At 30.6% G+C, this 12,689-nt stretch overlaps 2 protein-coding genes across 3 annotated transcripts; both read right to left on the bottom strand.

The window, feature by feature from the left end:
* Window positions 1-622: 622 nt before the first annotated feature.
* LOC123673476 (peptidoglycan-recognition protein 1-like) lies at window positions 623-7,138 on the bottom strand. 2 transcript variants are annotated; one of them, XM_045607974.1, is made up of 4 exons: window positions 6,887-7,138; window positions 4,281-4,475; window positions 1,270-1,596; window positions 623-915 (listed from the first exon to the last, which is right to left on the bottom strand). In XM_045607974.1, the coding sequence occupies exons 1-4, from the start codon at window positions 6,909-6,911 to the stop codon at window positions 731-733; spliced, it is 732 nt and encodes a 243-aa protein (XP_045463930.1). In that variant the 5' UTR covers window positions 6,912-7,138; the 3' UTR covers window positions 623-730. The 2 variants fall into 2 exon arrangements, with proteins under 2 accessions (XP_045463930.1, XP_045463928.1); XM_045607972.1 differs by lacking the exon at window positions 6,887-7,138 and adding an exon at window positions 5,421-5,580.
* A 2,488-nt stretch (window positions 7,139-9,626) lies between these two features.
* On the bottom strand, window positions 9,627-12,539 carry LOC123672446 (peptidoglycan recognition protein 4-like). The gene is made up of 3 exons (XM_045606534.1): window positions 12,352-12,539; window positions 10,191-10,517; window positions 9,627-9,817 (listed from the first exon to the last, which is right to left on the bottom strand). The coding sequence occupies exons 1-3, from the start codon at window positions 12,383-12,385 to the stop codon at window positions 9,627-9,629; spliced, it is 552 nt and encodes a 183-aa protein (XP_045462490.1). The 5' UTR covers window positions 12,386-12,539.
* Window positions 12,540-12,689: the final 150 nt, after the last annotated feature.

Here is a 12,689-nt window from a genome sequence, read left to right as displayed (position 1 = left end):
CTATCCGAACTCATTTCCTATTTTATCCTATTTCCCAGATTCTAGAACTGCTAGATTGAAATCACGCAAACCTTTATGGACTAACACCTTCCTTGAATTCAATGAAAGCGACAAGGAAATTTGGCGTTCGGGATGGACTTCTTCTAACGTTTTCAACAAAAGTCTTATTGTTGATCCCTCAGAAAAAGTTCTAGGTTTCAATCTTCCTAGGAAAATTTGGTGTATTTTGAATAGACTTAGAACTGGTCATGGTCGTTGTAATAGTACCCTCTTCAAATGGCGTTCTATTGATAGCCCACTATGTGAGTGTGGTGTAGAAGAGACCATTGACCACTTGGTGAATGATTGTCCGATTTATAAATTTCATGATGGTTTCCAAGCTATCCATTCAGTTTCAGATTCTTTTTTAGAATGGGTAGTTAACTTCAAATCGATATAATGAAATCTAATATTTAGTACTCCTTTCTGCTTCTTTTCTTTTTGTTTTAGGATCCAATTTTTATTTAAATGAAAATCCTTCGTGTTCTTATTTGATTCATTTATAATAATATATATTATACTTATTTGAAGTTTTAATTTATTGATCTTTTCTCCCATAGGGCAAATTCCCAAAATAGACAAATAATTAAAAATACATATATTTCGTCATTAAGAATGTAAAAAAATACAATTTGTAAAAGTCATGACACAATATTGATAAAAAATACTCTAAAAAATAAAAAAAAATCAGTCATCGACACTTAGTATTCCAGAATGTAGACTGAATACGATCAGTAATTTCTTTAAGATGCGGACTTTCTTCAGGCCTGGTCAGGACCCGAAAGCAGCGTTTGAGTTTGTGATGTGAGATCGAAAGGTTTATCAAAACGAAAAGCTGTTCTTCAAGGGCAGACACATCTGTTTTGCCAGGGATACCTAAAATATAAGAGAAATCTTTTAATATCATTACGTCACTGGGTGGACAGAAATTGAATTGAAATAATGAAAGAAGACAAATTTTTTATATGACAAGCTACCTAATTCTTCGAGAATATATTACTATTAGATATAAGCTATAACTTTGGAACATTGTTCGATGAATCTATTATGTATTAAAAGTGAGTATCCCAGAACTATTATAGACCGATCAACCATTTCATTGGTGTTTGAATTTCATGGAGGAATTAAAAATGAACTGAAATTGAACACAGTAATTGTTTGATCATGAAAATCACCAACATAAAAGTTTTTGAAAATAGCAATTTATGTGAAGCAAAATTATCAACTTACCCAAAAAGGCAAAAGCCAGAGTTGAGTTATCACTGTAAGGCGATATATCTGGGGCATATTTCCATCCTCTACCTTCGTAAATTCTGGTATCTTCAGCGAGGAGGAAATTATATGGAATATCAGTTTTATTATTTCGTAAACTTTCTTCTTGCATCTTATGTACTTCTTTTGTACAGTTTGGCTGATCATAGCAATTTGGAGTATTAGTGAAGACTAGAATCAATTTTTTGCTTGGTACATTTAGATATTCGTGGTTTTCCACATCAGCTGCATCCCAATTTTCTCTGTCGGCCAATAGAACTACATGAGCTGGTTCAATTTCGCGCTCTGAAGAAAAAAAAAGATATATTCAGTAAAAAGTCAGACTGGACTGTAAATTACAGTATAGTAATATGGTGTATATCAACATGTAAGATGAGTTAATCAAAACAAAAAAAAAACGATTATTATCATACTAAATCCTTGAATTGAACCTAACCATTCTATGCTCGTTGAATGTTAAATTAATCGACGAATTCAATAGGAATTTTTTCTGTTTCTTTAAATTCAAAAAAAGATTGCTAATCACATTTCATAAATCTTCGATTGATGACGAAGGGGAAAAGATTACCCATTGGCCAATAAGTCTGGATAATGTCTCATCTTTCTTCAGACTTGTCCGCCAAAAGTTGTAATTTTAAATTTATGTGGAATTTGGGTCATAATTTTAATGTAAACATTCCGCAGTTGACACAATGAATTATTTATAATCAAATATGAGTATCAAAGGTATCACCACGTGCTGAACAAATCCCTAGACAAAACTATCAAGGAAAACAATAGCACAGTGCGTTTGACGCTATTCTGAATTGTTCTCTAATATAATGCTTTTACTTTCAATAGAATTCGAATTTTCCAAGAGTATTAATTAATTAGGTCAATTTTGATACACGATGCAAATTCTCGAGACTATTCACTCGAAAATGAATTTCATCAATTTACGCGTTTGGTTCGATACATCTTCTGATTTACCTTTCGGGTTAATAATCTAAGATTTTCTCTTAATAGAATAGAGTGCAGTTTTGATGTGCAAAATAAAATTATGAAAAAGTCACAAATTTATTTGAAAAATGAGGCCAGTTCAAGTTCGAAAATGCAATAGGTATACCTATTTGATTTCTCCATTCATATAGTAAATTTTTGTATATAGGTAACAATGTGATCAATTGAAATCAATGCACCTTATATTATTTACGACCGATTTGTCAATAATTTGAAGAAACATGTTATGTTTCTGTCCACTACTATGTTTTTCCTTCGGTTTGATTTGTTATTGAATCTAACTATTTGTATATTAAAGTAAATAAAAGGAATATAAAACTTCTTCGAATTGAAACTCGACATTAACTCTGAAAAGGTGTTGATTTGCTTCAATCTAATATAATAACATTGAAATTCGTCAAATCATAATTCCGTTGATTTGTTTCACAGACTGAATTTGCAGCTTAGTTTTTTGTTAACAGGGTCACATATGTATGACAGTTAAATCAGAAAAAACGAATTTTTCTTAAATAAAAGGGCTTTAAACTTTAATTGAAAGCTAACCGATTTGAATTTGAACAGAATCTGACAAAAATTTTTAGAAGAATCTAACTAATTTTCATTTCTAAATCTGAATCTAGTGATGTAAAGAAAAATTTCTTATTATTGATACTTATTCGATTGAGACCTGAGTTTAAATCGAAAAACGATATTTTTCCAATTTGAAGAAAAAATCATTTTTTGAACCGTGAGAGAAATTCTGCTTATTGAAGAACTCCACAGTTTTTATCACATAATATAACCCAATCCCTTAAGATCTTTTTTGGTCAAGAGTATAGAATTTTGCGATATTTGGGCAAAATGATAGTTTTGTGGCTTTGGAAATAAAAAATAACTACATACGAACACAAATAAACCTTAATTTACATTAAGTTGAATTTGACGAGGGTTATCATGATTCTATCTGAAGAGCATTATGCTAATCTTAATAATGTCTGCTCAACTAATCAAAACTGTAATAAACAATTAAAGTTTTGTAAAACGCTCTCTTAGCTTAAATCTTCCTTTTTATTCAACTATACCGGTGCTATCACATATAGTTCCACCTCATATTCGTAGACAGGTTGCAGTCAAGAAATCTTGGGATAAATTTCATTTCTATCCGAACTCATTTCCTATTTTATCCTATTTCCCAGATTCTAGAACTGCTAGATTGAAATCACGCAAACCTTTATGGACTAACACCTTCCTTGAATTCAATGAAAGCGACAAGGAAATTTGGCGTTCGGGATGGACTTCTTCTAACGTTTTCAACAAAAGTCTTATTGTTGATCCCTCAGAAAAAGTTCTAGGTTTCAATCTTCCTAGGAAAATTTGGTGTATTTTGAATAGACTTAGAACTGGTCATGGTCGTTGTAATAGTACCCTCTTCAAATGGCGTTCTATTGATAGCCCACTATGTGAGTGTGGTGTAGAAGAGACCATTGACCACTTGGTGAATGATTGTCCGATTTATAAATTTCATGATGGTTTCCAAGCTATCCATTCAGTTTCAGATTCTTTTTTAGAATGGGTAGTTAACTTCAAATCGATATAATGAAATCTAATATTTAGTACTCCTTTCTGCTTCTTTTCTTTTTGTTTTAGGATCCAATTGGAAATTATAGAGTCGTCAACCGAAAAGAGAGGATAAAGGAAATTTTGTTTTGGTTGAAGAGGAAGTCCTTCAATATAACTTATGTCAGCTTATTCTGTAAACGTTTACACAAACCAGTCACTACACCGATACGGGGAGACAGAGTTTTTGCTGAGGTTTTTATCTGTTCTCTTGTATCATACGTTGAAATGTATGATGCCCCGTTACATTTCCTCTGCTAATACTGAGATTCATCGACACATATGCTTGATTGTTTGAAATTAATATTTTGTATTGCTCTTTCTCAAAAGAATATATATATATAACTATACAAAATCTTTATATATGTACTTACTTTCAACCATAAGCAAATAAAATCCAATTGTCATTCCTGAGAACAGTATGAAAATAAGGATTCCCAGAAAGAGGTATTCATATCTGTCAGTACAACGTTTTCTTCTTTCACGTCTTCGAAATATTAAGGGTGTTGTCTCAGTTGCACAACCATTTATGATTTGTTGGTATTTATCCATGCAAATCCGGCAAGTACCTGAATTCAGAAGAAAAAAGACATTAATAATTAATAAAAACATTGAATTTGTCAGAAAAAATACAAAAATTCAGAAGAAGTATCAAAATAAAAACAGGACCCCACAAGCGCTTTTTCCACAACATTTGATCCAAAATTTGCATTTATAATTGAAAAAGTCTAAAATATTTGTTATGAGTCTTCATAAGTATAACCTAGAGGTGACCTATTCACATATTGACTAAGTCCATCTTTTCCGTGTTTTGAAACATTTGGAAGGAATAGAAAATCATATGGAAACCATGCTGGGAAGGTCTGCTCCTTTTCCACTTGATAATGTATATTTTATATTGGACAATTAGTGCCTTCTGACGAAAATAGTTATTTATAATACAAGTGCAGAAGGCATTGATATTCTTCCACGAGTTCAAAATTCAAAAACGAGCCACGAAGTGGCGAGTTTTGGAATGAACGAGTGGTAGAATGAGCCTTGTGTACGAGTATTATACATTATTTTCTCTAATTCATTGCATTTTCATTGAAATTAATGAAATATATTTTAGTGATTTTTGCATTGAAAAATGTTGGTTGGCAGAACTGATTTCTTTAAGGCAAATTGATGAATTGACAGATAAAGCCGTGGCGGAAAGTTCGGAGTACCAACATAGAATAATAAAATATAACCATGAAAACTGTGCGTTTCTGAAATATTCTCGCACGATTTTGTTCTACAAGATGTGGAAGAATGAACGGAATAACCACAGAATTAGAGAAACTACAATTTCTGAATTTTAGAATTATTCGACTTCGGATCGTCTCGAAATTTGTCTCTCGTTACAAAAAAAAAAAAAATTAGTACTTTTTCTCCATCATTCATAGTTAATCAATTTGTGCACATTCTATAATCGATAAATACGATTAAGTTATGAAACGATCAATGAAAATAGACGTAAGGCATATACCCACCTATTTTGTATGAATTTCGAGTTCGAGCATTTTTAAACAACATTCAAGTCTAAAATCAACGCTAGTTCAATGTTCACAAGAGCTGATATAAGTAGATTTAGAGACGGTATTTTAATTTAATGATACTTATCACCCACAAGAAATGAGCAAATATAAGAAAGAAACTTCAAATATGGTGATAATTTTGAGACTTTGTCATTTTATCATAGTAGGTTCTGTCAATACTATTCTTATCTCTCGATCGATTGTGAATTTGATAATGAATATACGTGGGTTCGTTATTTGAAACTGGTTCCTTTATATCCGATTGTAGACACCTGATGTATTTCATGAGACAAAAATATGGAAGGTGATAAACACAGTCAGGTCCTCACTCTTTATATCCAAAATAAATTTCAAGGTTATAGAGCTAGTGATAAAAAATTGCGATCTCGTTTAATTTGTTCAATTTTATGAGAGATATATAAAAAGTTATGCAGTGAACAAAAGATGTTCTGACAGAATTTGATTGAAAGTTGACTCATTCCATAATTGAAATAAATTCATAAAAAAGTAAGAGGAATATGATTCCTTCAAATTAGATCGAAATGAAGTAATATGTTCTTCAAAATAATTATTAGAAGAACAATTTTTCCTATACCACACATCAAAAAATGGAATAATAGAAATGCAATTTCATATTATGATGCAGTCATTCATCGTTATATCTTATTCATGAATTTAAAGATTAATTTGAAAAAAAGTATAACCAACAAAATAGATTTTTTTTGCCTGCATAAACAGGCATTGAGATAGCAAATGAAAGAATTGATTTTTTAAAAACTTATACAAGATTAAGATCGGAATATTATATGACTTTATTCGACTGGAAATACTTCACTACAAATATTAATTCCCAGTTCGAGTAGATACCAAGTGTCCTACTAAATCATATTCATCACCCTTTAAATATACAATTTGTTTGTATGTTTGTCAGTCATATATTATGAAAGTTGTCAGATAGTTTTTGTTTATTTTGCTTATTAATGCCTTTATTTCGATAGAGTTCTTATAACACTTGGTTCGGAACCGAACTCTTTCTTTGTCAGATTTGTTAATTTCATGAATTATTCACAAAGTTTGTGACTACACGAATAACTTATTACTTATATTCCTAAGTCATTTATACAAGGATGTAAATCACTTGAGTTAGTATTATTATCATTGAAATATCTGAAGAAGTTTATGGAAAACCTTTAATATTAACTCAAAAATTGATCACACTAAGTTTTAAGATTTGTTACGAAAATGAATCCACTTTAGTTACTCAGAATTATATGTATTAATTATATAAGAATAAAGGTAACTACATAAATTTAATGGAATAATTCTATGGAAAAACTTTTAGAAAATACAAAAATCAAGATGTTCCTATATAATTTCAACTACAGGTATACATTTTACAGAAAAAACTCAATTGTACTTACTTGAAGGTTGACTTGAAGAATACATGGTTCAGCCATCCGATATATACACTAAGTTGAAAAATTTAGGATTTTCGGCGAAAACTGAACTCAGATCAGAATATTTTTTTTGAATCGAGAAAAATTCGCACTTCTGCCTTTGCAGATGAAATTTCCGTAGCTTACATTTCTTATATCGTAAAATACACTGAGGTGAAAACTTCGCTCTTGCTGTTGTTACCTCTCTTCCCATTACAGGATAATACTGACTTGTGTTCGGCTAGCTTGCTTTTGTTATATAGTAGCACGTTTTTCTAGACCACTCCCCCTTTTTTAGTTATCTAAAGCACACTATAGAATATAGCACTTAATGTACGTTAAATAGGTGCTTTGTTATCCAAGTTTACGAATGGAGCAGTCTCCCTGTTTTTCGAAATAATTTGAGTATAATGGTCAAATTAAGATATAATGTGATTTTAAAATTTAATTGGTAAGAATTTGGGACTTATCTGGTGAAAAATAACAGCCTTTGTTTTGAAGAAATGGTTTTTTGAAACTATTATTACAAATATATAATATGTAATCTTATAATACAAAATTATAAGATTACAAGAGTTTTGAAATTGTTCATTGAAAATTACTTAGACGAACAATTTAACTCAAACTTTATTTTTACCCTCAATGTTGAAAGAGAATGAACAATTGGTGCAATTTTCAATATGAATATTTCGTAATGAAGTACTTTTTAAATCCACTTCTTGATTTGTTACTGCTGTAAACGTACTAGTACTTGGTAACTGTACATCGTTATTTCCTTCAGGCTGAAATATTTGTTTGTCATGATGATAGCACGTTGAAGTAGAATGACAGATGAGTGCAATAAGAACTTTAATGCAGTAGTGCAATAAAGAACTTCTTTTTCCACTAAATATAGTTCAATAAAGTTTTGCTTATTGGATGAATGTAGAAAAAATACATTATTGATGCATGACCAATCAGATAATGAACCCGAAATTGTTAAAATGGACATTTCGTCGATTTAATGGACGTTAGGTATTCCTTAATTCAATGAAAATAATTAATCAATATGATAAACGACTTTTTATTGTATTAATGTTTCTCTTCATCGGTTGAGAATTGATAACTGAATTCATCAATAGAATTAAATTTTTCATGGAATTTATTTACTATTTTGGTTCAGTGATGTCAATTGAATTTACCATTACGAGATTTGTGATTCAAAACCTTAATTTCTCGTCCAATAATAGTACCATTTGAAATGCAGTAATTCCTGTCTTAATTAAGAGATAATAATAATAATATATTTATTGATCCCTTAAGACATACTAATTGCATAGGATAAGTCAATTGGAAAAAAAAGAAATTTGAATTTACTGAAACTAATTATAAACCAAAAAGCTTTATTAAGCTGGGATAACATACTTGTCATCCAGATACTGGATTTACACTATATTGTACAAAGTAGCATAATTTCTGGTAAAGTACCCATGAAAACTGGATTATGTTACAATTAATCTATTATAATTATAAGAGAAAATGTCTAGAAAAGGTTAGGTAACATCTGAGTGTGCCACTAATTAAGATATATATCGAAAATTTCATAAATCCGAAACTATTCAGTTTCCTCGTAGAAGTGTATGCTTGAAATTTGAAACGTGATTCTTTGTTCCCCATTTTTCAAGAGATGAAATTTTCAATATTAAATTCCCTGATTTTTGCCCTCAATTTCATACTCTTGTACAGATATGTTGAATAGGTAATATTGTAAGCACGGGCGTAGCCAGGGGGGGGGGGGTTTCGGGGGTTCAAACCCCCCCGAAATGTTTAAGATGTCAAAATTTATTAAAACGAAATATTAAGTAAATAGGACTATATATTGGTAAGTAAATAGTAATGAGATTTTCTATCAATTCTGAACATACATTGTGGACTCCACAATTTAACGAATTTTATTCGATCTAATTGAGTGTGTTGAATTATCTGAATCTGAAGTAGTAACTTCATATCGTTCACTTTGAAACTTATTTTTTTTTTTTAAATCTCGAAAATATTTTTTTAATGGAATTTGTAAAAAGTGAATGGAATTATCAGTCTCAGTTTAATTCATTTGTAATCTGAAATCTGAATTAAATTTCCTCCACGTAAACCAGTCAATTTATGCTCACATGTGCCCCTCAAGGGAAAGTTATGGGGTAGTTTTGATTTCTTCGATCGTGTGTCACGAAATCGATTATTGTTTTTTAAAATGATTTCACATAATGAAATATACACAGAGTGGGTGACATATTGATTGCAACTTCATTCTTTCAAATGGAACACCCTGTATATTCTTCTATATTTGACTAGCTCTTTTTCATACATTTTTTTGTACCTCCTTCAGTAACTACGTTAAAGGGGGGGTCAAATTATGGTGAAAAACCTGGTACATGCAGGCAGAATACCAACAGTGATTTATTCCTATGAAAAAACTTCTTATTTCTCGCATTATCTTTTCTGTATACGCCTCTGTCTTTTTTATTTAAATGAAAATCCTTCGTGTTCTTATTTGATTCATTTATAATAATATATATTATACTTATTTGAAGTTTTCATTTATTGATCTTTTCTCTCATTGGGCAAATTATCAAAATTGACAAATATTTGAAAATACATATATTTAGTCATTCAGAAAGTAAAAAAATATATAATTTGTAAAAGTCATGACACAATATTGATAGAAAAATATTCCAAAAAATAAAAAAAATCAGTATAGACACTTAGTTTTCCTGCAGAATGTAGACTGAATACGATCAGTAATTTCTCTGAGATACGGACTTTCTTCAGGCCTTGTCAAAACCTGAAAGCAGCGGTTGAGTTTGTGGTGTGAGATCGAAAGGTTTATCAAAACGAAAAGCTGTTCCTCAAGGGCAGACACATCTGTTTTGCAAGGGATACCTAAAATGTAAGAGAAATCTTTTAATATAATTACGTCACTGGGTGGACTGAAATTGAATTCAAACAATGAAAGATTGTATTTACAAATTTTTTATAGGATATGAGGAGCTATCTAATACTTCGAGAATATACTACTATTAGAAATAAGTTATAACTTTGAAACATTGTTCGATGCATCTATTATGTATTAAAGGTTGGTTTCCCAAAACTATTATAGACCGATCAACCATTTCTTTGGTGTTTGAATTTCATGGAGGAATTAGAAATGAACCGAAATTGAACAAAGTATTTGTTTGATCATGAAAGTCACCAACATAAAACATAAAATTTTTTTGAAAAAAGCAATATATGTGAAGCAAAATTATGAACTTACCCATAAAGGCAAAAGCCAATGATGAGTTATCACTGTAAGGCGATATATCTGGGGCATATTTCCATCCTCTACCTTCGTAAATTCTGGTGTCTTCTGCGAGGAGGAAATTATATGGAATATCAGTTTTATTATTTCGTAAACTTTCTTCTTGCATCTTATGTACTTCCTTTGTACAGTTTGGCTGATCATAGCAATTGGGAGTATTAGTGAAGACTAGAATCAATTTATTGCTTGGTGCATTGAGATATTCGTAGTTTTCTACATCAGCTGCATCCCAATTTTCTCTGTCGGCCAATAGAACTACATGAGCTGGTTCAATTTCGCGCTCTGGAGAAATAAAAGATATGTTCAGTGAAGAGTCAGACTGGACTGTAAATTACAGAACACTAATATGGTGTATAGTATATCCAAAGTCACTTGGACGAAGTTGAATATTTCAATTATAAAAGGGTGTTCCAAGTGTCCAGCAATTTCTTCGGGGCCAGTGAATTTATTGCCTAACAATACTTTCAAATAAACCCCGGTATTTAGCGGATCACGGTATCTACTTCGAAGGGACATCTATGGCCAAGCGTTTTTATGGACTAGTTCAAGTGACTTTGGATATACTATACATTTATATGTGAAATGGGTCAATCGAAAACAAAGAAAAAACATAGGTATTATAGATTATCATACTGGGCCATAGAAATGGACAATACTTTTTTATGCTAGTTGAATTTTGAATTAATCGACGAATTTAATAAAATTTTTTTGTTGGAGGTTAATTCAATAAATGATTGTTGTTCATATTTCATAAATCTTCGATTGATGACGAAGTGGAAAAGATTACCAATTGGCCAATAAGTCAGGATGATGTCTTATCTTGCTTCAATCTTGTCCGCCAAAAGTTGTAATTTTACTTTTATGAGGAATTTGGGTCCTGATTTTAATGTAAACATTCCAGAGTTGACACAATTAATTATTTATGATCAAATATGAATATCAAAGATATCACAATGTGCTGAACAAATTCCTAGACAAAACTTTCGAGGACAACAATAGTACAGGGGGTTTGGCGCAATTTTGACGTGCTCTCTAATATAATGCTTCAACTTTCAATAGAATTCGAATATTTCACAGAGTATTAATTAATTAGGTCATCTGCAATTTTAATACACGATGCAAATTCTCGAGACTAATGACTTGAAAATGAAATTCATCAATTTTCGCGTTTGGTTCGACATCTTCTGATTTACCTTTCGGGTGACTAAAAATCTAAGATTTTCTCTTAATAGAACATAGTGAAGCTTTGATGTACAAAGTGAAATAATGGGAAAATTACAGATTTATTGGAAAAACTAGAGAGTTTAAGTTCAAAAATGTAATAGGATCCATTGAAATCAATGGATCACATTTTAAGTTTATTATCACTATTATGTTTTTTCTTGTTTTTAATTTGTTATAATTATAATCTAACAATTTGTATATTGATGATTCTTCTTCGAATTGAAACATCAACTTGGAAGAGTGTTGATTTGCTTTAATTTAATATGATTCCGTTGACAATGTTAAACTCTATTAGCAATTTCGTTAAAAAGGTAATATTTTACGTATGATATAGTTGAATCGCAAAAACTAAATATTTCTTGGATTAAAGAAATAAATTAAAATAATATAAAAGAATTATAAGCTAACCCATTCAATTGATGATCATAAAGACGGATTAAATTTGCGTGAAATCACTCAAATCTGTTCAATTTAACTTTTAAGAAATATAGTGGTATAAAACATATTTTCTCATTATTCACTGAGTTTAAATCGAAAATTGATATAAATTTTTTCAATTTCGAAAAAAAAATCATATTGAACAATGAGGATAATTCTGCTCATTGAAGAGCTCGACATCATTCATTACAGATTATAACCCGAACCCTCAGGTTCTTTTTTGATCAAGAGTAAAGAATTGGCCATTTAAAATGACAGTTTTGTGGATTTGAAAATCGAAAATAAGTTGAATTTGACAATAGTTATCAAGGTTCTATCTGGAGAGCATTATGCTCATCTTATTAATGTCTGCTCAACTAATCAAAACTGTAATAAACAATTAAAGTTTTGTAAAACGCTCGGTTAGCTTAAACCTTCCTTGTTATTCAACTATAAAAAAGCTCTATATACTTACTTTCGATCATAAGCAAATAGAATCCAATCGTCATTCCTGCGAACAGTATGAAAAGAATGATTCCCAGAAAGAGGTATTCATATCTGTCAGTACAGCGTCTTCTTCTTTCACGTCTTCGTTCTATTAAAGGTGTTGTCTCAGTTGCACAACCATTTATGATTTGTTGGTATTCACCCTTGCAAATCCGGCAAGTATCTGAATTCAGAAGAAAAAAGACATTAATAATTAATAAAAACATTGAATTTGTCAGAAACAATACAATAATTCAAAAGAAGTATTAAACTCTACAAGCGCTTTTTCCACAACATTCAATCCAAAATTTGCATTCATCATTGTGT

Source organism: Harmonia axyridis, chromosome 2, assembly GCF_914767665.1.
Source record: "Harmonia axyridis chromosome 2, icHarAxyr1.1, whole genome shotgun sequence".
Lineage (NCBI taxonomy): Eukaryota > Metazoa > Arthropoda > Insecta > Coleoptera > Coccinellidae > Harmonia > Harmonia axyridis.
The sequence above is the reverse complement of the archived record's forward strand: the minus strand, read 5'-3'. Positions and strand labels throughout refer to the sequence as shown.

What these genes read in the sequence shown, in the direction of transcription:
- LOC123672446 (XM_045606534.1), bottom strand. Translation starts at nt 12,385, where the DNA reads ATGACGATTGGATTCTATTTGCTTATGATCGAAA. An exon ending in CTATTTGCTTATGATCGAAA is followed by an intron (nt 10,518 to 12,351) that starts GTAAGTATATAG and finishes TTATTTCTCCAG; the next exon opens with AGCGCGAAATTGAACCAGCT. An exon ending in ATTGGCTTTTGCCTTTATGG is followed by an intron (nt 9,818 to 10,190) that starts GTAAGTTCATAA and finishes CTTACATTTTAG; the next exon opens with GTATCCCTTGCAAAACAGAT.
- LOC123673476 (XM_045607972.1), bottom strand. Translation starts at nt 5,463, where the DNA reads ATGTTGTTTAAAAATGCTCGAACTCGAAATTCATACAAAATAG. An exon ending in TCGAAATTCATACAAAATAG is followed by an intron (nt 4,476 to 5,420) that starts GTGGGTATATGC and finishes TTCTGAATTCAG; the next exon opens with GTACTTGCCGGATTTGCATG. An exon ending in TTATTTGCTTATGGTTGAAA is followed by an intron (nt 1,597 to 4,280) that starts GTAAGTACATAT and finishes TTTTTTCTTCAG; the next exon opens with AGCGCGAAATTGAACCAGCT.